Source organism: Dromaius novaehollandiae, chromosome 4, assembly GCF_036370855.1.
Source record: "Dromaius novaehollandiae isolate bDroNov1 chromosome 4, bDroNov1.hap1, whole genome shotgun sequence".
Taxonomy (NCBI): domain Eukaryota; kingdom Metazoa; phylum Chordata; class Aves; order Casuariiformes; family Dromaiidae; genus Dromaius; species Dromaius novaehollandiae.
In genome coordinates, this window is record NC_088101.1 from 32,087,215 (window position 1) to 32,111,945 (window position 24,731).

The 24,731-nt window shown below is 46.2% G+C and overlaps 1 protein-coding gene and 2 long non-coding RNA genes across 7 annotated transcripts in view; 2 read left to right on the forward strand and 1 right to left on the reverse strand.

Annotated features, from left to right (window-relative positions):
- Positions 1-255: 255 nt before the first annotated feature.
- Positions 256-11,727, reverse strand: LOC135328192 (uncharacterized). The gene is made up of 2 exons (XR_010388960.1): positions 2,232-11,727; positions 256-503 (listed from the first exon to the last, which is right to left on the reverse strand). It is a non-coding gene; the product is annotated as an uncharacterized LOC135328192 (long non-coding RNA).
- A 76-nt stretch (positions 11,728-11,803) lies between these two features.
- On the forward strand, positions 11,804-13,972 carry LOC135328191 (uncharacterized). The gene is made up of 2 exons (XR_010388959.1): positions 11,804-12,232; positions 12,900-13,972. It is a non-coding gene; the product is annotated as an uncharacterized LOC135328191 (long non-coding RNA).
- Positions 13,973-15,719: 1,747 nt separating this feature from the next.
- The window catches only part of PCDH10 (protocadherin 10), a 32,857-nt gene continuing 23,845 nt past the window's right edge, over positions 15,720-24,731 (forward strand). For all 5 annotated transcript variants that reach the window (XM_026106143.2, XM_064510712.1, XM_064510713.1 and 2 more), the window contains exons 1-3: positions 15,720-18,405; positions 19,800-19,858; positions 20,435-20,541. In XM_026106143.2, coding sequence (XP_025961928.2) covers positions 15,805-18,405; positions 19,800-19,858; positions 20,435-20,541 — 2,767 coding nt within the window. In that variant the 5' untranslated portion in view covers positions 15,720-15,804. The remainder of the gene's footprint in view (positions 18,406-19,799; positions 19,859-20,434; positions 20,542-24,731) is intronic.

Here is a 24,731-nt window from a genome sequence, read left to right on the forward strand (position 1 = left end):
TATGGCTCTTCCCTGCACTCTTTTCCACGAAAGCTTGATGGTGAAAGAAGAGGCACCACATGAGCACCAATTAACCTCAAAAGGCACAAGCCTGCACAGTTCTGGTCTGAAAGACTTTATGGCTGACCCCAGCTTGGGAAGACCTACTACCTTGTCATGTTACTCTAACAAACCCTGCTCCTATGAATCTGCAGCTGCTCCAGTTCTGAAAGTAATCCTGCTGTTCTTAATTTGAACCACACACCAACACCATAATTAGTACTAGCTGGCATTTATTAGCAGGTCAAGATACAAAGCAGTCCATGTGCTTAGAAAACAAGGCCTCTTAAAGTAGGCCTCTTCAGAAAAAAATTGAAGTAACACAGCTGAGAAACATAATGAGACCTTGCTTGCAGCTTGGTAATCTGCTTTTTCAGGTTGGATCCTCAGGTGAAATAAACGGAGCAATAAAATAAATTTTCCAGGACTAACAATCCAGATGGTCCTTGAATGCTAAACATCTCCTAAAATACACAATTAAAATGAAATAGTTTCATAACTATCACAATTTATCTTCCCACATAAATGAGAGCAAAATTACTTCCAAATAGCTCACAAGCAAATTTTTTCCTCCTTCAGAAAAAAATAGGGCTGAAGACTTTTAAAACAAACAAAAGGAATGACAGCAAACACCTGCAAGTATCTGTAGCCACATGTATTTCTCATTTACATCTTTATTTTTCTCTTTCTTCAAAGTAATTAAAACCTTTCTTTTGGTGGAAGGCCTGCAGGGAATCATCATGGGGAAGCTGTTGTGGGGGATGACTAGGTCCTGAGAGGAATCAGCTTTTTCTGGGTCTTCTCAGTCTGCATCTCCCTCCGTGATACTACTCACCGTGTAACACTCTTGGTAAACCTTTCTTTCTGTGTTGTCCTGGCAGGCATTAGTGATGTGGAAGTGCTCTTTTCCTTGTTTTACATTGATAGGTTATATCTAGCTTTGTGTCTCTGTTCAAGGGTTGACTCATTTTACTTAGTTCCACCCTTGCTGACCTAGCCCTATTTTACCATAAGAGTCAAACTGCACTTTAGGTAAGTGCAGCTAAATTTGGGATGATGATAACTTTATTTCTGCATGTCCTCTCAATTAATATGTTCTTGGACTGTCAGTGATAATAATTCTCCAAGAATTACTGATTAAGTCATACACTTAAAATTGCTTTCTAAAACCTTCTACTTCCATCTGAGAACTTTGACAGTGTTTCTGTCACTACAGCTCGCTGCCCCTCGGCATCGTCATATCCAAAAAGATGGGTTATGCTTTTGCCTGGTTGTTCACAGGGCTATAAATGTAGCGGTACAATTACAACTGCATACTCTACTTCTTATTTGCTAGAACTTTCCTTACCTAATCTTCCCTCTGGAATTCTTGCAAATAAGTATTTCATTATCCTTTTGTGATATTTTCTGTAGTTCCTTCTCATCTCCATTATTACTACTGAAACCAGTCACTGTCTTTCTCCTTTTTCATAAAAAACTTAAATTCCCCAACTCCTCAAAAAATGTTTAAGAGCTTTCACTTCTGCTTTATATCAGATAGGATAAAGCTCTACAGTTTTCTGTTTTGCTTAATCTTAATTAAACTTCTAGCCCACATATTTGTGATGCCTATTACCTTGGCAGCAGCTTTTGCTTTCGACTCATCTAGAAATACTCATTTTCCTATATGTTTTGCACTGAAGGAAGTTGTCTTTAAAGATCAGCAACTTTTCTCTTCAAACACATAATCAGTGAATACCATGCGGGGATGTAATCTTCTTTCATACAGCTTTCAGTGTAACAATCCAGGATGATGCATTTTATACTACCTATGAACCAGGAGGCTATTTAAGACCATTTAACCATGATAAGACATAAATATTCAGATTACAAAATAAGTAAGTGAATTAAGAAGATTAGAAAAGAAAAAACAACAACAACTAGGGAGAAAATTAATCCTAAAGTAAAGCCAGCCAGTTAGACTATATTCTTGCTATACAGTCACCATTAGCCGAGCCCCGCAGTTTCCAGATGTTTATTACAGGATACGCCTGGACAAATCTTCTTTCACGAAAGCTCTTTGACACAGAGATGTTAAACTTTAAGTACTTTAATACAAAGGCAGGCTTTTTAAAGGGGATTTACTTGAACTTTTTATATACAAAAACAGCTGGAAAGGGAATAGAATGACAATGAAGTAAAACAATACTTACAGACAATCAGTTAGTAAATCTCCATCTTCTTCTCATTTAAACACAAAAGCAAACTCCGTACACTGTCAGCACCACACACACAATAGTCCTATTAAACCCAGCACTTCCCAGAAGATTAAGGACCTGATCAAAAGAACAGTGAAATCGCTGGAAATCTTGCCATTCACTCAAACAACTTTGGATCTGGTCCATAGTGACTCCATAAGAATAACAGCTCCTAACAACTCAGTTTAAAGCTATAAGAAACCACTCTGCCTATAACCTCCATAAAAAAGAAAAAGAAAATAAAAAGTAAAACATGCTTTATTTCTATCTGCTTTACTTTCTGCAATTTTTAAAATGGAAACTTCCAGCATTTTGCTCCACAACGTAATCCAATTCATTTGGGCTGAGGAAGCAAAAGGAAAATAAAATGAGACATAGAAGCATGGTTCCTTGTTTTAAGATGTATCACCATTCACAGCGAAACTGATTACTATTTTATCTAGCAGTCTGATTTTGAACCAAAATTTATTTCTCAAATTCCATGGAGTGGGACAACTTTTTCCCTTTAAAATATGCCCTGCATTTTGCTGGTTCTGGTGTCCTGATTCTGTTTTTCCTGCATGTAAGTACTACCTACTGCCTTTTCCTCAGAATTTCAGGTGTTCAGTAAATGCAGGGTCAGACTTCTGTAACTGTACTTCTGTTTGTATGCATGTCTGTGTGTACAGGTACATATATGATAGAGAGAGGCAGAAAAATGAAAATAGCATCAAATGATAAAAATAAGGTATATGATACCAAAACATGTTAACTAAAACATATACAAGTTGGATACCAAGCATTCCTTATTTCAGGCAAAGCTTCTACCATTTGCAGTGCATTTCTGGCCAGAGGGAATAAGTTCCTACTGTTCCTGAATGAGAAAAAAACATGATTAAAGAACTGATGTCCACTGGCTGACAAACACACACAAATTTTCAGGTCAAATGAAGCCCTATCTACAAGCACGATCTCATTGTCTCAAGTGAAAATCAGTGCCAAAAAAACCAGTGATTAAAATGGGAGTAGAACCGCTACCTAAGTTATGTTGTTCTCACAGACAGAAAGGTTAAACCATTTTGTTGATTTTTTTCTACCACTCTCACAAACTGAAGACTTTAATAGCCTAACGTCACATCTGGTGACCAGATGCTACAGAGGAAACCTCTATTCTAATTCTATAGGTGCTTTAATAAACTCAGACTAGGTTTTTTAGAACACTGATAAACAATTATCATCTTCTATACATGAGTGCATGGGTAATATATTTGATATCTGATCATCCAGCAGTAACAAGGTGGATCCAATTCAAGTTAATCATACAAGCACATTTCCAAAAATTAAACAAATCAAGCAATATTGAACATACAGTTCCAAGTCAAGACAGGTGATACTTATCCAGCATCCAGTTATATTGATGTGTACAAACAGTAAATCCTGCCACTACAAAATTAACTTATTTATATATTTTGAAAACATTGGAACAAGCCAAATGTGTTTATATCAGGCTGTATTTTAGCCATGACCACAGCATTTTTGATGTATCACTGAAGCTCTAACACTGAATTTTTTGTACTGCCAAACCATACCAAGTTTCTGTGATAAAGTTCCCAAACTTCTGCTGCTAGGATGCCCAGAGCAGACATCCCCACTTGGGTCTCATTTCACTGGGCGCACTTACGGAGAACACTTCTCAGATATGAATGAAGTCCAATTCCTGCCTAGGACCTTCTCACTCATGTATCTGAAGAAGTTTTTCATAGGGGAGGAATACTACTATCCTCATTATACATACGTAAAGACTGAGGCACAGAAAGATAAAACAGTTCTTCTAAATCACCACCACCACAAAGCAAGGGTACAAGCCTCAGTCTTTTAATTTTAGTAGTACATCAAATGGTTATTTTTGCCATTCCCTAAAAATACATAAACTCTGGAAACTGTTTTATTATAGCAGTAACTTCTAGAACTTTCCAAAGTCAGATTATTACCAAGAGAGGTCACTTCAGCAGGAAAGGGAAAAAAAAAAGGTTAGATGCATATATTTTTTCTAGCCACATTTTTTGTGTTTTTTCAGACTGGAATAACAATCAGGTATTATCCTCCCTCTTCCCACAGAGACCACTACGCAAGGTGGTTAAGAATATTTACTGCTTGCTGAAAATTCTAAAAAGCAGCGTTAAAACTTATCAGTTTTATACATACTGTTCTGTAGATAAAGGACTTTGGTGATGCTAAAGTTTTCTGAATTCTGGTCAAGGATTTTCAGTTAACATTCTAGAATATTGCCTCGTAAGCCTGTTATATTGCAAAATCAATGTATAAAATTATTTTTTTGGTGTTCCTACCTTTGCCTACAATAAGAATAGCATTTCTGAAGCTATTTATTGGCATTTTGGTGATTCCATAAAGGCTGTTTCTTCCCTCCTAATTGTGCCCTGGCTCCTCTCTGTGCTGAGCCAAACATGGCAAAGTGTCAAAAGTATATATACCTTTTTTTACAGCAAAATGAACATTCTAAACTAGTTTCTGACCAACTTTAAATTCTTTTCAGAGACTACAGAGCAGTGGAAACTGTGGGACACAAGTGCTCCCTGAATCCTCACTGCATAATGTTGCAGCATCATGGGAGAGCTGCGGAGGAGTGCTTCCAACGCGTCCTCCCAGAGGAGACTTTCCACTGCTAATGCCAATAGCAGACCACACAAAATGCTCCCACTCTGCTCTTCATCCTACTTTTTGCAGGAAGCACCTGTTCCCTTTCACCAAGTTTCCCCCAACTACAGGGAAATCTCTGATAATCACTGAAAATCAGCATACTCTTGAATGTTTTTCAAAGCTAGGAAAATCCAAGCCTACAAGATTTCTATCAACTTCCCACTCTACCCTAAATCGCATTTACATGACTCATTCTTTCATTTTACATTCTCCATAACTTAAGTCCTTCCTGTGTTATCTTCCTTTTCTCTCCTTTTTCTGAAAATCCCTTTACTTTCATGTTTGGCTCAAGCAGAGTTATCACAGCGCTTGTTTTACCTTTTTCCCCACTTAGGTGGTTACTTCGCTAAGTCAGCTCCCTGCGTCCTGTGGACGGACATTTCTCTTGTGACTGCGTATCAGTACTGACTATTTTGTGGCAATGCATCGCATCACTGCTTTTAATTGTAATAAGCAGAGCTCCTCTCCTTGCATGGGCATTACGTGGAGCTTTGGCGATCCAGCTGCTGCCTCCCCCAGCCGTAAGATAAGCCGGACCATCCATTAAAAGCAGCAGCTGCTATAGATCACAGCTCTGCTGGAGCGCCGAGCACGGCAGGGGTGCCGAGAGGCTGCCTCTCCTGAACGGGCACGCTCACCTCGCACAGTAGCGGGACCTCACGCCGGCGTTTCGTGGCCATGAGGGGCAGCCACCAAGGCCACAGGGCTCCTGTGCCGAGCTCCACCAGGGTGGCGTGTCCCTGCCATCCACAGCGGTAACGTTTTTCAGCCTCGAGTGGCAGAGTTGATTGGCCTCCCCTGAGCTTGGAGTTGCTTTGAATAGGACCTTGTTTCTCATGAGAGGCAGGATCAATCTTGTATTGGCCGTGGCTCCTGCTGGACTCGATTGCATCTGCACCACCCCCCCGCAAGCATGTATTGCAGTACTGTCATTTCTTTTCAAGTTCAACATCAAGGTTCATGTAATTACATATGTGCATATGTATACGATTGTATATGCATGTGTTACTTCAAAAGGATTTGCATCGTAAAGCCTGCAAAATGAGAAAACATGAGTATTAAAGTAAACAGGTGTGATTCAGCTGCTTGTTGTGGGCATGTTACGAGAAAGTCACATGTGACTGCAGACTTCTTTAATGTATATCATGCAAACTTTCAATAAAATTATACTCCTGGGCTCTCCCCATCATACCCAAGTGCTTTAAACGTATTCATCAATTCATGTCAAAATACATGTGGCAATATTATTATACCCCCTCTTAAAACTAAGGAACGGAGGCACATGTTACATACGTTAACACAATAATAGATGGCATTCAACATATTTGCTGTAAGATCATTCTTTGTCTGCCTGGTTTTACCTACCTCATGCAGTGTATACTGTAACAGAGGCTGATGTCCTGCAGGTACTGAACAGCTCTGATTCAACATTGTCAGCGCTGCTCATCGTGTACACTGATCAAGCAGCAAAAGTTTTCTTGGAAAAGATCTTGCCACAGAATAAAAATCTGTTACAGTCCCCCATTCCAACAAGCAAATTGCAGAACTTGGGGACAGAGAAGGATCTTTTAATACAAGATCACCATAAAGTATAGGCACATTAGAAGTAACATCATCAGTTAACTTTTAAATCTAACATTTATTAAGTCTGATTTTGCAGCTTTCATACTTTGTTAATGATTTCTCCACAGTTTTGCTGAGTGACGCATATCATCGCTGTCCCTCATAGCTGCAAGATATTGCTGATAAGAGCAACCTTGCAGCTGCGTGAGGCGCTGGCTGCCGGGCTGGTGCAGCCCCCAGAGAGCCCCGGCTTAGCATGGACAAAGCAACTGGACTGTGGAGACAATCTTTTGTTTTGATTTCTTAATTGAAAACCAGTAATTGTAGCAACACCAGGCCCCAGCTTGCATAATGAGTGGAGTGCGGACCATTGAGATCTATAGCTCCGACTACTGCTACTTCACGTAATTAATAGCCAGCAGTTGTGAGCCTTTTCCACATGCATATGTGAAGCCTGCTGATAAAAGGGTAAGAGGAAGCACTGAGACAGCTTTTTTTATGGGGCTGCAGAAATTTAGGAAGCTGCTGAAAAGTCTGGTAGGGTATTTATTTGTGCGGTTATAGACTGCTTGTGTATATATATATATGGAATCCTCTTTTTTTCATTTTTCTCTCATGCTGTTTTGCTGCACTTCCACATTCTTAGTCATTTCTTTGTACTTTTGTTCTTGTGACCTTCTTTCCTTGCTGTTATACGTTTCTGCATGCATGCTTTTCTTTCTCTCCTTTCTCCTGCTTTCCTACCAGCAGCATGTATACTAAGCGTATGGATAATATAGATTAGAATTTATATCCAGCTCTACAGGGGCCTGCAACACCCTGGAAATAATTATTCTGAGGAAAATAGTGTTCACCCTCCACAGAAATTGTGTGAAACATATGAACTTGTTTAGCTGCTGCCATGCCATCTTGTCACTAAGCAGGAGTTGTGAGAGGATATGCCTAACACAGGTCCTTGAAGGACCCAAATTACAAGTTTCTAAGAGTGTGTGTGCTGATGCTTTTCAGGAACTTATTGCTTTCGTATATCTTCCTGAGAATGGTAAAAAGCACTTTCGAGACCTCCATCTGCTATCTGCTAAAGTCACTCTTCCAAAATGTGGAGGTGGTAAAATTTCTGAATTGAATGTTGTAATATTTTTAGCATTGACAAAATACTTTATTTTCCTTGATTATTGCCCCATAAATAAGTAAGCCACTTTCCAGCTGGAACTTTCTCAAATATTCAAATCAAGATGGCTAACACTATGGAAAAGCTGGCACTTGCTGATTCAAGTTTGAGGGGGAGAAAAAAAACAAGTATCAGTGTATGGTCTTATCATGGGAAGATTCAAATAGGAAAATGCAGTCTGAACTATTGGCAATGAAAGTAGTTCCATCTAGAATAATTATAAAAATACAGATGTGTGCTCTCTTCTCAAGTGACTATATAACATCATTGTCCTCATCTTACTCCTTTTGCTTCCTAGCTATTGTTTCCTGCAATATAGTTAGTGAGATAACTTGTATGATAGAACTAGGCTGAGGATTAAATATGTGAAAAACATGCCCCAAACTACAAATTCTTCTGAGCAAAGAGTCTGGGTATTTTTTGTTGTTGTTGTTGTTCTGTCAAGCATAAATAAAAGTTTTATGTTTTTAACCACTACTTTCAAGCTGACCTCAAAACAAGCTATGCCTTAGTTCAAGGCTTGAACTTGCTGTTGAAAAGAAAATCAACAAAACAATTTTCTTTATCATAAGTAACTACATCTACCTATGGCTTTCAGTGCATAATAAGAAGCTTAACAGCATCTCAAGCAACTGGAGTTTTCCACTGCAGTTTTGTCCTCATTTGCACTAGTAATCATTCAAGCTTAGCAGCATTTGTTAAATTCAGATACAGGTCAATTGTACTTTAAATAAGTTCAAAAAAGTGGGTGCAGTTGGCTGAACCATATCATAAAAAAAAAAAAAAGAAAAAAAGAAAATCATGACTTCATGATGCCTGTCTTGATAAATGTGAAAATACTCTTGCTTCTCACCTGATGAGTACCAGTTTTCTAACTATGGAGTTAAAGATCTTTCTGAAAATTCTACTTACGTAAGTAATTTGCCTTACTAAAAAGCATTTTGTGAAGAAATATCTTGTATTAGGTAAGTGCCATACAGAGATGTCATCTCTCTTCTACAAGTAAACAGATGAACTAAAAGGAATATGTATTTTATTTTGGCTGATGACCTTGCGTAAAGCCATTTCCACTGGTACAGACTGCATCTGTAATGCCACCATAAACAAGTTCAATTTTGTCAGATTTGCCACTAATTAATGAATAGATAAAGATTACAAAGCATGAGGCAAGCTTATAGGAATCTGACCTAATGTACTTTGGTTAGCATTAGCCAGACATGCAGAAGTGAGGGGGGGGTTCTGAATGACTTGGTGCTCTGATGGAGGCACTTTAAAAAAAAAAAACCCAGTTGCTAGAAAATTCTAGTAACTGTGGAAAATCGGAGCTTTTATAATTATCTTGAGGCAGACACAAAAAGACTTGAATCAGCTAAAATCACAAGTCATCAAAATAGACTGGAATTAGGTTTTTTTCTTCTTTTTTTCATAAACATTATGATCAAATCTGCCTGAAAGCTGGAGAAAGTGGCATAACAGCGATGGACTGCGCTCTACTTTCTTTACACTCAGTGGCTTCTTATTGCTTGAGGTGTCTTGATGAAATCTGTGCTAATGTTTAGGGGGCAAGAGAAAGGAGGCATAAGCTGGCCTTCACAATTCCCTAAAGGGCTGTTATCTGCAGTGCGTCCACTGTAATTCTTATTTAGAAAGACTCCCAGCGCCTTCTGGAGAGGCTCCATTGTATTTGATCACTAGTGCAGTACAGGGCACATAACGAAGTAATACTTCATCTTCATTTATTAAAACAGCTGTCTAAGGCCATAAATACAACAAGTTGTTTTTATCACCTGGAATCCTCCCATAAGCATGAGGGTGATGATTAACATCGTATCTCCAACTCTGCTTGCATTTGCAAGCTTGCTGCAGATGCTTGGCTTTGGTGGTGCTTAGAAAGCCAGCAGAAACCGTCCTGGTCGCTGGTGACCTCTGCGAGAACTTTGGTGGCTGCAGTATTGATCCAGCCCGGGGAGCGCTCCTCAGACAAACACAAAGGCAGGCTCTTTTTTATTGATTAGCCAAACGGTCCGGTCTTCCTGTTCTGTCTCCTCATCGGCAATTAAGAACGAAACCCACTGAGGGAGTGGTGGCAGCAAACCTTTCCCTCTGACACAAATAACCTTAATCAGGCCTCTTAGCTAATTCCTGAAATTGTTCTGTTTCGACCTACGTTTGAAGCAGGATTTTCAGCCTATGGCCCTATGAGTAAAACATACCCATTTTCCTGTTAGCAAAGCGGGCTTTTTCTAATGGTGACATCTTTTAGTTCTTATTTACAATCCTAATCACATCATTGATTCCAGTAATCTTTCCTGCGCTAAGAGCTGTTATTAATTCTCTCAGAAGAGGACCTGGGTGGGTTTTGTTTTTGTTTTTAAATCCAGATAATTAAAATTATACCAAGTAATGACAATCTAAGACTTTCCGGGGGGGAGGGAGAGAGAACCAAATCCAAAAATCTAAGCACATTTTTAAAAGCCAAACAATAAAGAGGCTGACCAAGACTGATATCTAAAACAGAACCAGAAGATCATCTTGGCAATTGCATTGAACAATTGGTATTAGCTTTCTACTGCCATAACTATATTTGTCCAGGTTAGAAAAACAATTGTTCAGTCCAAAATGCAGCATTTGGGCATCTTTGACTTCTGTGACTCCTTTTGTGTCTGAACGATGGAAAAGCTTCATTTGGGTAATGAGAAATGAAGTGTTTCTTCACCCCTCGCCAATGCTCGCCAAATTAGCCCCCAGGTGAATACATTAATCCTCTGCCTCCAGCTTCCCCAGCTCTCTTCTGCAACTGTTCATGGAAGGGCTGGTCTTGCTTACCCTTGTTACTGTTCAGTGATAATTTACCCTAGGAACCTTTGAAATAACTGGGACTATTCATAGTTTATGTCACTGTTCTGTGGGCTGTAGGGCAAAACGAGACCGTGGGCACCCTACGCTTTGGGGCCTCCACACCGCACTCTAACACAGGCTGAATCTGGGGTTAAGCCACCTCCCTATCTGACAGCTCTCCCTCCCTTTACACGCACGTACTCACAGGGGGTTTTTTTGTCCTGATTCTCTCTTCTGGTGTGCATGAGTCAAATGCAAAGTCTTTAAGAAAATCAGTGCCATTCAGTAGATGGAAGTGAGAGGAAAGTTCTAGCCAAGCAAGAACATTATTTATCACATGTTCCCCTTGCTATAAAATGCCCGTTCTGGTGGTCACGGTATTTGGGGTGCCAAGGAGACATGTGAGGGTTGTGGCAGGGAGGAAAGGTTGGACTTACCAAGGTGCTACTCCTGTCCGCCTGGTGGATTTATCGAACCTGATGTCATTTATTTACATTTCTAAATCGCAGCATGGAGCGAAATGCAGCGATATGAAAGATTAGTCTTCATTTGGTGAAGCAACTGCCAAATTAAATGATGACAGATGGGAAAACTATGAGCCACGGTGTCAGGGGTCTGACAATTGCCCCTTGCTTTAGCAATAAGTAAATATATAAACCTCAGCTGGTGCCTGCAAAAGATACACGTCCAGTTTAAAGATAGCCCTTGGACTTTTTATTTAATCAATACCCCCTATCGAAGAAAGCCGCGTACAGCATCAGAACTGAAACAGTATTATTAGAAAGTGATATAGTGCACATTAGGATGTATAATTCACGTCGCCTTCATTTGCTCAGACCATCGTGAAAATCCATAAATCATTTTCTCGTTCATGTATTGCCTAAGTGCAATTTGTCACTCCGCATTAGAGGGCTGCCTCACATCGCCGCCGCTTTTAATTCACTGCGGCGGCTTTACCCCGACGCCGGCGCTGCGCGGCTGCGGGGCCGCTCGGGAGCCCGGCGCTGCGCGGGTGTATGCGTCGCGCCCCAGGGCCGCGGGGCTGCTTGCTGAACGCGGGGCAAAACCCGGCTGGCTGCGGCGGCGCCGGTGCCGGTGCCGCCCCCGGCGGGCCCGGGGGGCTCAGCGCCGCTCCCGTCCCACGGCCGCGCCGCAGCGCGCAGCCGCCGCGGCTGCCCGCTCCCGCTGCGCACGCATGTGTGTGTGTGCGTGTCCATACGTGTGTCCATAGGTGTGCGTGTCCATACGCGTGTGCGTAGCCGTGTGCGCACCCCGCGCCCCAGGCTGCCGGCGGGCCCGCGGCCCCCTTACCTGCGGGCGCGGCCCCTCGGCGCGGCGGGTCCCCGCTCCGCCCTGGCGCCCGCCGCTCTCCTCGGCGGCGTGGGCAGCCGCCCGTCCCGCAGCCCGGCGAGCAGGAGGGCTCAGCGCCCGGCTGCCCTGCGGCCGCGCTGCACCGCGGGGAGCGCCGCAGCCCCGAGCGGGGCCGCTTCCAGCCGGCGCGGCGGTAACTCGGCTGCGGCGGCCGCGGAGGGGGGAGGAAGAGCGATCGCGCCTCAAAACGCGAAGGGAACAGAACAAACTGCCGATCCAAATCCGGAAGGGAGAAGCAGCCAGGCTTTTCCGACGAAATCCGTTTTATTGGAAAACACCCGCCGAAATCGACCCGCCGGCTCTACTTAGATCTGCTGTAAGCGCCGGGGGGTGGGCAGGGGTGGGGGTGGCAGGAAAGAGAAAGACGTTATATATAGGGCTGCATTCCGCTGTCTTTAGCACCGAGGGGTGACACTGCCGGCTCGCCCCCTCCCCGAGCTGCCGCTTCCCCGCGACTCCCCCTGCCGCGGCGAGGCAGCGCCGGGCTGCAGCGCTGCCGGCTCCGCAGCGAGCGCCGCCGCTTGCGGACGCAAGCCCGGTTCCCGCGGAGCGGCGGGCGCTGCTGCTGCTGGAGGAAAACCAGCGGGGCGAGAAAGACGCACGCCGTGCGGCCCGCGATAAGCGCAGCACCGCGGCGGCGGGGGGGTGTCTCCCCGCGAGAGGGGCCGGGACGGCGCCTCCCGGGCAGCCCGGGGCGGCGCGGTGCCGCCGGCGGGGCGGGCGGGGGGGCCGCGCGGTGCCGGGGCGGGCGCAGTGCGCCGCTGCCGCCGCCGGGGGGCGCCCGCCGCCCGCGAGTGCTGCCGCCGCCGGGGCGGGCGCGGCGCCGCCCGCTGCTGCCGCCGCCGCGGGGGCGCGCAGCCCCCCTCGCCCCCGGGCGCGCCCCGGCTCGGCGGAGCCCCCGCTCCCGGGCGGGGAGGGAAGCGGGCGCATCGATCCGGTATTACTATTCAGCTAGGCCGTAATCCCTTTGCATCGATCCACAGGTCCTTTTATAAACTGTCGCTCCGGCTCCGGCCCCGGCCCCGGCCCCAGACGTGACGCCGAAATCGTTTTAGCTGCAGCGGCTTTCGCTTGGCTTCGCCCGCTCGTAAATTTACCGCAGCCGGAGCAGGATTAGCCATTTTTGCCGGCAACACGGCGCTCTAGCTGCTCAAAGACGGGACCGGTGCACGGGGAAGCGGCGGGCGGGGGGGAGGAGAGGACAAGAGCAGGCTGCGGCGAGCGGCGGAATGGCCAGACGGATGCAAACATGCATAAATACACAGGTGGTTTTGGTACACGAACAAGTTTAGAAACGGGAAACCCTGTGTTTCCACAGCAGAAAATGCGTCTGGGTATATACTTTGTCGAAATATACCAAAGGGAGCCGCTGTGCAGTGAATGATCAAAGGTGGGGTCACATACCGCTGATCTTTAAAGCAGAACCTGCGCCTACCTACTATGTGATGTTCTGAAGAAACAATAAAATAGCGTTTTGTAAAAAAGCAGAAGTTATGAATATTTCATCCTATTTGAGCCTTTTTTTCTCCTCGTTTTGAAAAGCTACGGACACAGACCTTCAGTTGTAAGAAGTCCAGAGCATAGTATGGGATACTAATATGACTATGGGTTAGACCCGTGAACAACTGTCTCAAAAATTACCCCTCATTTCTAAGCCTCCTAACTTCAGTGCCAGCGTAGGTGCACACTCCAATGCGTTGATCAAAAATGTGTCGAGCACCTGACGTGCTATAGAGGCTATTGGTAGAACTCACTTTGCCTAGCACGGGACTGCCTTTTCACTGTTTAGGGGCAAAGCGGGAGGAAAATGTCCTATTGCTGTATGAGGCATGAGGCTTTCCAACGTGTCTTGCTGAAATGTGCGAGTTTAGAAGTTGCACAGCAGTGTCTCCGTGACTGATACGAATGTCTGCTCTGAACCCTCAGTGTAGTTAAACAGCTGCTGAACGTTTATCAATGTTACCTACGTTGACAGCGTGGAAAACACCGATACAGCAAGCAATGATATTTTGTATCAGAGCATTTCACTTGAAAATAAACAAATCAATGGCTGTGAGCTTCTACTGATTCCGCCTACTTACCACCGCCCCGGTGATGCGCTTCCCTTCCCCCTTCCGCCACGCTAAGGAGTCCGTGACAGCATATACCACCAGTTTCCCTCTCGACTTATGCCTGTTACGTTATTGGAAATTCAAAGAGTGTAAATCAGGGGAAAATTTGGCACAGACTTTTGATACTTTAAATTGGCTGGAGCTGGAAACAATGTACAGGCGTATGGTGGAAAGTCGCACTTTCTCCACAGCCAAACAAACTAATTTGCTAAGGCAGCCCAAGGGGGGGGGGGGGGGGCTGGAAATCAAGTTTCCTTTTGTTTATGCTTTTTCCAAAAACGTCCGTTCCGCTGTGGTGCCAGGTATCGGATAGGAAAGTTAGTAGTGGTGGAAACTCCCTCTCCAAGGAGACGATTATTTATCATTACCCGCGTGCGCGCTGATGACGAGAGGTGCTCCCCCTCCCCAGCTGCGGCGGCAGGGGAATAGTCCCCATCGCAGAGAGGGAGGCAGGGAAGCAGGCGGGCGGGCAGACATCCCCAGCAGCGCCGCGGGAGCTGCAGCACTCGCCTCTCTCGTGCTGCTGCTGCTGCTGCTGCTGCTGCTGCTGCTGCCGCCGCCGCTCGCTAACCAGGCCCCGGCCCTGGCGCCGGCCCTGGCCCCGGAGCCAGCCGGCCGCCCGCCGCTCGCCCCTCTGTGATGCAGCCTGCTTGACGTGCGCCGTGGCCAATCGGGTGCCGCCCCTGGGGGCGTTGCTGCCAGCTGATTGGTTGGCAAGAGCAGAGCGCTGCGCAAAAACAGAAAAGCCGAGCGCTCCGCGGTCAGAAACTGCCGGCAGAGATCACAGGAGCTGGGGCTGGAGCGGGAGCGGGAGCGGGAGCAGGAGCCGGAGCGGGAGGAGAGCAGAGCAGCGGCAGCGGCAAGCAGCGGCAGCAGCAAGCAGAGACAGACAGACAGAGAGAGAGAGAGGGGTTAGACGCAAAAGCAGCGAGGGAGGAAAAAACATAAAACTGATCAGCACATCCACAAAAAGCAGAGTGATGATGATGAACGTAATAATAGCAATAACCGAAGAAAATGAGAGATAATATTAATAGAAGAGAGAAAATCTAAGATCTTTAAATAAAAAGAGGAAATCCCAGAGAAATCAGGGAATGAAAGTTTCGGGTAGCAGAGCTCTTCTCTCTTTTTTGATCTGAAATCTTTCTGCGGCTTTTTTTTTTTTAATTTTGCTGTTTCCTGCCTTTTTCTCGCATCTAAAGAGGGCATGTCCACCGGCTTTTCCAGCAGCATCTACCCCTCCAGCTCCCACCAGGAAGACAAACCGAGGACAATCCTGAAATACAAAAATTTCCTCCTTGGGATTTGCTGCCGCTGCTGCCTCCGCCGCCACTGCTGCTGCCGCGGTGCAGTGCCAAGACTCTCGGAATAAATAAAAGCGGGCTACTGTGTATCTATAGATACATCCAGCTAATAGCTATTATTAGTTGGCCATTTATTTCGAAGATCACAGATGAAGTGGAGACGCCTGTCTTCTTCATTTGGTCAGCGTGTGAAATAATAATACTCGTAACAAAAAGGGAGATGGGGGAGGAAAAAAATCCTAACATGAATCAGAAGAAATAATATCTAGCACCCCCCCAATCAAAACCCCTTCTCCTTCCCCCTCCCCCGATCCCTCTCTATCTGCACACTCGCAGGCGCACGCACACACAGACACACACACACGCACGCACACACTGTACCGTGTATTTTCGGAGGAGGAGGAGGTGGTGGCTTTTGGAAGAGGAGGAAGAGGTGGTGTTGGGGAGGGGGGGATCTCTTTCTCCATTTGGAGATGATTGTGCTATTCCTCTTTGCCTTGCTCTGGATGGTGGAGGGGGCCCTTTGCCAGCTCCATTACACGGTACAGGAAGAGCAGGAGCATGGCACGTTCGTGGGGAATATCGCCGAGGACCTCGGCTTGGACATTACAAAACTTTCGGCTCGCCGTTTCCAGACGGTGCCCAACTCCCGCAGCCCTTACCTGGAGCTCAACCTGGAGACCGGGGTGCTGTACGTGAACGAGAAGATCGACCGCGAGCAGATCTGCAAGCAGAGCCCCTCCTGCCTGCTGCACCTGGAGGTCTTCCTGGAGAACCCCCTGGAGCTGTTCCGGGTGGAGATCGAGGTGCTGGACATCAACGACAACCCGCCCTCCTTCCCGGAGCCCGACCTCACGGTGGAGATCTCGGAGAGCGCCACGCCGGGCACCCGCTTCCCCCTGGAGAGCGCCTTCGACCCCGACGTGGGCACCAACTCGCTGCGCACCTACGAGATCACCCCCAACAGTTACTTCTCGCTCGACGTGCAGACGCAGGGCGATGGCAACCGCTTCGCCGAGCTGGTGCTCGACAAGCCGCTGGACCGGGAGCAGCAGGCGGTGCACCGCTACGTGCTGACCGCGGTGGACGGCGGGCAGCCCCAGCAGCGCACCGGCACCGCCCTGCTCACCATCAGGGTGCTGGACTCCAACGACAACGTCCCCGCCTTCGAGCAACCCGTCTACACCGTGTCGCTGCCGGAGAACTCGCCGCCCGGCACGCTGGTGCTGCAGCTCAACGCCACCGACCCCGACGAGGGCCAGAACGGCGAGGTCATCTACTCCTTCAGCAGCCACATCTCGGCCCGCGCCCGGGAGCTCTTCGGCATCGCGCCGCGCACGGGGCGGCTGGAGGTGAGCGGCGAGCTGGACTACGAGGAGAGCAGCGTGTACCAGGTGTACGTGCAAGCCAAGGACCTGGGGCCCAACGCCGTGCCGGCGCACTGCAAGGTGCTGGTGCGGGTGCTGGACGCCAACGACAACGCGCCCGAGATCAGCTTCTCCACCGTGAAGGAGGCGGTAAGCGAGGCGGCGGCGCCGGGCACCGTGGTGGCCCTCTTCAGCGTCTCGGACCGCGACTCGGAGGAGAACGGGCAAGTGCAGTGCGAGCTGCTGCAGGGCGACGCGCCCTTCCGCCTCAAGAGCTCCTTCAAGAACTACTACACCATCGTCACCGAGGGGCCGCTGGACCGCGAGCAGCCCGGCGGCGACGCCTACACCCTCACCGTGGTGGCGCGGGACCGCGGCGAGCCGCCGCTCAGCACCAGCAAGTCCATCCAGGTGCGGGTGAGCGACGTGAACGACAACGCGCCGCGCTTCAGCCAGCCCGTCTACCAGGTCTACGTGAGCGAGAACAACGTGCCCGGCGCCTACATCTACGCCGTCAGCGCCACCGACCGGGACCAGGGCGCCAACGCCCAGCTCGCCTACTCCATCCTGGAGAGCCAGATCCAGGGCATGTCCGTCTTCACCTACGTCTCCATCAACTCCGAGAACGGCTTCCTCTACGCGCTCCGCTCCTTCGACTACGAGCAGCTCAAGGAGTTCAGCTTCCAGGTGGAGGCCCGCGACGCCGGCGAGGAGCCGCAGCCGCTGGCCGGCAACGCCACCGTCAACATCGTCGTGGTGGACCAGAACGACAACGCGCCCGCCATCGTCAGCCCGCTGCCCGGCCGCAACGGCACGCCGGCGCGGGAGGCGCTGCCGCGGGGCGCCGAGCCGGGCTACCTGGTGAGCCGCGTGGCGGCCGTGGACGCCGACGACGGCGAGAACGCCCGCCTCACCTACAGCATCGCCCGCGGCAACGAGGCCAGCCTCTTCCGCATGGACTGGCGCACCGGCGAGCTGCGCACGGCGCGCAGGGTGCCGGCCAAGCGCGACCCGCAGCGCCCCTACGAGCTGGTGATCGAGGTGCGCGACCACGGGCAGCCGCCGCTCTCCTCCACCGCCGCCATCCAGGTGGTGCTGGTGGACGGCGCGGCCGAGCGGCCCGGCGGCGGCGGCGGCGGCGGCGGCCTGGGCGCGGGGGCGGGCGCGGGGGGCGGCGGCGGCGGCGAGCATCGCCCCAGCCGCTCCGGGGGAGAGACCTCGCTCGACCTCACCCTCATCCTCATCATCGCCCTGGGCTCCGTGTCCTTCATCTTCCTGCTGGCCATGATCGTGCTGGCCGTGCGCTGCCAGAAGGAGAAGAAGCTCAACATCTACACCTGCCTGGCCAGCGACTGCTGCCTGGGCTGCTGCTGCTGCTGCCCCTGCTGCAGCCGCCAGGCGCGGGCCCGCAAGAAGAAGCTCAGCAAGTCGGACATCATGCTGGTGCAGAGCTCCAACGTGCCCAGCAACCCGGCGCAAGTGCCTGTGGAGGAGTCGGGCAGCTTCGGTTCCCACCACCACAACCAGAACTACTGCTACCAGGTCTGCCTCACGCCCGAGTCCGCCAAGACCGACCTGATGTTTCTCAAGCCCTGCAGCCCCTCCCGCAGCACCGACACCGAGCACAACCCCTGCGGGGCCATCGTGACCGGCTACGCCGACCAGCAGCCCGACATAATCTCCAACGGCAGCATTTTGTCCAGCGAGGTAAGCCCCAGCCGCCCCCTCCCCCCCCCGCCCCCGCGCGCGGCGGCCGTTGGGGACCGTTAGGCGACCGTTACCCGCCGGCCGCGCCCCGTCCCGCCCCCCCTCTCTCCCCCAGCGCCGCTCCGCTGCCGCGCCGGCGTCGCTTCTTTGTTTCTAAACTGCTTTTTTAAAACTTGCTTTTAAACAGCCTCCGCGCTGCCCGTTTCCCCCCCGCCAAACAGCGTCAGGGCGCGGAGATCCCCCGCGGCCGTGTGTGGCCTGCGCGTTGCGGGGCGGGGTGCTGCTTTTCGCGGCATGGCAGCAGCTGGCGGTAATGGAGGGACGCGAGGAGTAATCGTGGGGTCTCCCGAAGCTAAGTTTTAAGTCTGTGTGGTTTTCCTTCCTGAAGTCTTTGTGTGTGAAAATAAGGCCTGGGGGGGAGCCCCCCTCTGGGACTGTGAAAATCGCTACAGTTAGCAGGAACTTTAATTAATTTGTGAATTACAGTTTATTAATTGACTCTTTTACTCTGTCTGAACAGCTCTCTATAGCCTAAAGTTGAGTTCGCAAAGAAAAACATCAAGAAAGAATTTTCATGAAATTATATGCAGAGACTTAATGTCCCCTCTTGTTAAATGTGTTGTTTGTATCGTATTTTCTAGTGTGCAGAGAATCCCTGTCAAAGCATATACCATGTCATAATACTCCCCTGTTAATCATTTTCCACTGGGTTAGCTAATACATGCTCTTGGTACCTTTCTGCTTTTATGTACTAATGAAAAAAACCCACATTCTCTCTTTATGTTGAATGCTGAAATCTGAATGCTGTCCGGTCTGGCTGAGGTGGTTTGCATGGTATTTTCTAAAACAGTTTAAGTTTTACAGTAAGATTTTTGATACTGGCTTGTCATGTTGACCTTTCTTCTAGTTCTATGTAAAACTCTATCTTCTCTTGCCTTTTTGAGGGCTAGAGGGTGTCTCAGTGTATTTTTTTCCTTAGGGTTCAATAACTGTACTGTCTCCCCCATTTTATACACTGACTTTAAGAACAGATTGAACACCAGATTACACCAAGTTTTTCTGAGTCAGTAGTATGCAACTCCAGAAATAGTCCTGTTGACTTTTCTGGGTGTCCTTGTGGTGTTTGACAGCAAGCACTGTGAGGGGAAAAAAGTGTCAGAATCTCATCGCAGAGAACTCGGAAGAAATGCCTGATGATTTCACATATGTGTAAATAAGAGTAGATAAGTTTCTTTTTTTTTCCCTTCAAGTCCTAAAAAAAGGTTGTGTAGGCCTAGTTGTAACTAAACATTCCCATTTATAGTCAATCTGGTGAGCTGCTCTAGTGTGTCTTCAGGTGCTGGGTACAAAAATATCAAGAATTCAAATGTTTCCCCAAATTTTCTTTTTTACAGACAAAACATCAGCGTGCCGAACTCAGTTATCTAGTTGATAGACCCCGACGGGTTAACAGGTATGAGCTTCTTACTCTTGTTTTGCTAATGAGTGCTTTAGCAAGTGCGAATGTGATGCAAAAATATGTTTACTGCAGACATAAAATAGTAGCCAAGCAATGGGAAAAATGAATGTATGTAGACTTATTAAATAAAACACTGTCAACTAAGTAAGTTGGAATTATGACTTTTCTGAACCTGCTTCAAAGCCATCTAACAAGAGAGCAAAATCTCGTTTTGTATTACTCTAAAACATGCTTTAATATACTTAGGAATCCTTCTGTAGCCTCTGCCAGATAGTATTGACCTCTCTGAGTGAAAGTTTAGCTAGCCAGCTTAAGTAAGTACTACCAAATTATTCATAACAATTAGATGAAATCCAGGCAGAGTAATAATGGCTACTGCCTGCTTCAGCTGGATTACTAATGTCTGAAAATACAAGTTTTGTTTATGATGGACAGAGTGGCTCTGCAGAAGCAGTGCAGCATGCAGGAGTGGGTGAATGCAGCACCGTGTTTGGCCATGTGATGGCAGAAGAATGTTTTATGAGTTCCTCTTTCATGTTTATTCTAATGTAAAGATGTTTCTGTGTCTAGTTCTGCATTCCAGGAAGCAGACATAGTAAGCTCTAAGGACAGTGGTCATGGAGACAGTGAGCAAGGAGACAGTGATCATGATGCCACTAATCGAGGTCAATCCTCTGGTAAGTCTGATAAAAGAACGGAAATAGTAGATCTTTAAGTAAGGGAACTAGAAAGAGCAGTCACATATAGGAATATAATACAACAGTGGCATAAAATAATGTGAGCATGTTCTATGGAGGGTTGGTTTTTAGGTCAGCTTACTGCTACAGTAACCTGTGCAAGGAGATGATTTTGACCCCTTTTCAAGGGACAGAGTTGATTTTATTCTTTTGGTTTGGGAGTTTTTAGTATGTTATTCTGCATCTTTGGCTGTAGCAAAACTTCTTGCGCAGTGAAACAAAGTTCTTGGTACATTTTATGGTGCATTTTTTTCAACAGCAGATCTGCAGGATTTCAAAGCATTAGGCAACTTTGTTCAGTAGGGACTTTGGCTGGCATGGCAGTGGGGAGTGAAGGGGGAGTTCCCAAGGGAAAGAAAGAACCCAGTGGTTGAATGACAGCCAGACTGTGAGGATTTTTGCTGGGGATCAGTGGAGACTCATTGGGTGCTTTGAATGTGTAATACCTTAGCATTTTTCTGAGGATTGTTTTTTAATTCAAATTAAGGCACTATATGCTATAAGTGATCTCCATGTTAATGAGGGTAAGGTATTCTTAAGTACATTTCTTTCAGTCATAACAAAGGAAAGATACTTTCAAAGTTTTACTTTAAAATCATGATCTTATCACAATTTGAATCGTATAGAAGTGTATCATTTCCAGTGTTATTGCTGTGCGTGGCTTGCTGTCTTTGCTCTCATACTGTCAGTTTTCTTTTGAAAAGGACATTTGTTTAGCGTCCATGCATTACAATTCCTTCTCAATCTCACACTACGTTTTAGCCAGAAGTGCTTTTGTGTTCCTCCCTACCACAGTCTCTGAAGGTTTGGTATGTCTTGATTCAATACAGTGATTTCTTGCCCCGTGTTCTTTCTATGCTCGGTCACGTAGAAGGATTTGCTATGAGAATATGGCACAAAATGATGCCTGAATTTCTCCAGTCCTCCATCCTTTCTTTTCCTGATCCCATCTTAAAAGATGTCAGGGCAAGGGGCTCAGTACTGTCATACCAGAGCTGTCTCACCCACTTGCTCTGTTAATGTCCTCTATTTTCTTGCTGCTATAGTCACTGTCCCCTTAAGGATGGGAAACCCAGGCGGCAGGGGAAAAGGAGGCCGCTACAGGGCGCCTTTATATTGCTGCAAGTCATTAATATGCAGACCTAATGAGACTCGAGAAGAGCCAAGAGTCTCCGGAGCTCCCTGCTTCTTGCAGGGCTTCATGCTAAGTGAACAGAGTGTCTATTTTGTGTCTGGGAACCTGACAACAAACCAGGTCTTGCCAGAAGTTTACATCTGAACACAGAGCCCCTTTCATTTTTGGCCTATATATGGCGTATGATTTATTGTTGTCTTAAAAAGCCATGTATTTAGCCTCCTCCCCACCCATTCTTTTGCACTGTTTCTGATGCAGCAATCAGTGCTACTGAGTTATAAAAAGCTCCCTCTCCTCCTGCCCTCCCTGCATTACATTTTTTTTTCTTTTACACATTTTACTGCAGCAGTCATCTCAGTGAACATTTCAATCAGTTTAGTCCCTCAACATAATGAACCATAATAACCAAACAGGAGAGAAGAGAATAAACATCTGTAGAAGGGGCTGGATTTGACTGATAGTGGAAATATAATCATATAGTTGCACATCAACTGAAATCTATTTTATTTTAGAAGCATCCAGTGCTGTTACTGTTGTGTTTTTCCTTTTTACTCTTTCTCCCCATTTTAAAAGTAGTCTGTCTCAGATATGAACATTGGAACTATTCTCAGACTTAACACTAGTTCTTAGCCGGGTAAATTCTTCATTATTTCTATTTTCTTAAAATAGGAAAAAAAATGTATTCTATTCCATACTTTTAAATAATTTCAAATCATTTAAGAATCTGATGTGATTTATGGACTTCTGTATCTTAAATGGAAATTACATATGAATTAATGAAAGCTGACAGTTATATTTGGTGTACTCATAATTAACAGTTTGAACTGAAACCTCAAACACGCAGGTCTTCCAATTTAATGTACGGTTGCAGTGCTTTGAGAATAATTCGCATGAGCAATTTTTTAAATGCTAGTTTCAAATAGATAATTAAATAGAAATCTCTAAAGAAACTACTCTAATTTTTGGGATACATATAATACATTTTTCCGGTAATTTTTGTGCAGAACCCTGCTGTCATGATGCAAACAATGTGCCTTTTGACCTCAGTGATGACAAGAAAGTGATATTGGTATAAAAACTTCACCCTGTCTATTAGTATTTGGCGATGAATTTTATGAGAAGATGAGAGTAAATCTTGTTTGATCTTGAATGGCTAGAGGAAATGCCTGAGGGAGTGCCTTCTGAGTTTTTCAGTTGTTCCAGTGTTCCATAATCAATTCTATCTGAATAAAGGAAGACACTCTGGTTGATAACATGGCAGAATGCTGGGCTGTTTTTTTCAAGATGTCTCCTGACACCATGCAGCATCGTATTTGTTTTCAAAAGCATTGTATTTGTTTCTGGAATTGTTTAGTGGACAATTCACACTGCAAAATGAAACTTACCCCACACCGGTTATCATCAGCAACATGTTCTGCTTGCAAAACATCTTTTCACTGTTCTGTGCGTGCCTTCTTGTCACCAGCAAATAGTCCTATGGCACACAAATAGCTATTTTACAGTAGTCCATTGTTAGTCAAGCTGACTGTCAAAGTCATGGTGAATTATTAGCTGGGAAGGAAAACATGCAGGATGAAAATTTATTACCGTGTCATAGATTTATCCCGTGCAACCATTTAGGAAGAATTCAGAACTGAGCTGTTGTAGCTACCATAAAATGCATTACTCTGTTTTGAAATAAGAATCTGGTTCCCTTTTTTTTTCCTTTTTTTTTTTTTTTTTTTTTTTACAGAATATACTCAATAGTGATTTAATCAGAGCTTGATAAGTGGTTGAATGTACTGAATGCTTACATGTAAGTGATTCATATTGTTCCCATTAAGGTAGCACCTGAATTCCTCATAATTACCTACCTACTTACCTACCTTAGTATTTGTGAACTAGGAAAGGACTGTCATCTTCATTTGGTGGAGAATGGCAAATAGTGGGATTTCAAAAGTGTTCAGGAGCTTAATTTTCATGGAATGACTAGGCATTTCATTGACTGGGCTAGGAATCTGAACTTTCTGGAAAATGACTTTCCTAAGGTCATACGAGAAGTTTTTGGCAAACAGAGGAAGGGGTTTCTCAAACCCCAGGCGGGTGCCCTACTTACCAGTGCTCTTCTCTGTCTGAAGATTTTGGGGACGAAAGCTGGGGGTTTTTTGTTGTTGTTGTAGAACAGATGCAAATAATACAACTCTACTACCTATTATTAACACACTGTATTTCAACCATGTTCTGTAGAAGTCATTTCTAAGCATGAAGTTAGTTTATTTCCTATGGTTGATTAAATTCTTGGCCTCTCTTCTGAAATTGCCAGCTTGGGTGCCAATTAATACTCTGCATGCGTATATGTTTAAATCGTGTGATCAGACACCTGTCCTTTAAGATTTGGACTCATGCCATCAGCTTCTTTTGTATGGTTAGTCACTAGTTACTCTGCTTTCTCACTCCAAACATATAGAGTTCTCCACAATATTATCTTTGTTTCACCTTTTTCACTGAATTGGCATGATCCCTCAGATATGCTTGAGGAAGGAATATCTTGCACGTGAAGATAAATAAATGTACTGTAATGTATGTACTGTAAAATGCGCCAACCTGTATTACAACCCACTCAGCACAATACTGGGCAGTATGCATCCGTGATAGGCTAAGGTCTAAAATTAGACTTCCTCTCTCTAGTGGGCTTTATGAAGGGAGTTGCAGGGGCCTCATAAAGAGGCACGAGTTGAAACATTACTCCACACCTTTTCATTACAGCTGTAGTAAAAACCAAGACGGTTAGTATACATTAGTGCTGAGATGTATAAGGGCCACAATATTTCGGTGTTCATGAGAAGAAAAATCTGAGAAGTCAAAAGAAGAAATTTTAGTGATAAAGGGACAGAGAAAACCAGTATTCCTTCTGAGCCTGTGCGGAGTGACAGCTAAATCCTATTTTGAAGATCACTTGGGCTAAGAGTCTATCTCAGATAAAATGAGAGTGAACATAAAAATGGCTTAGAAAAGT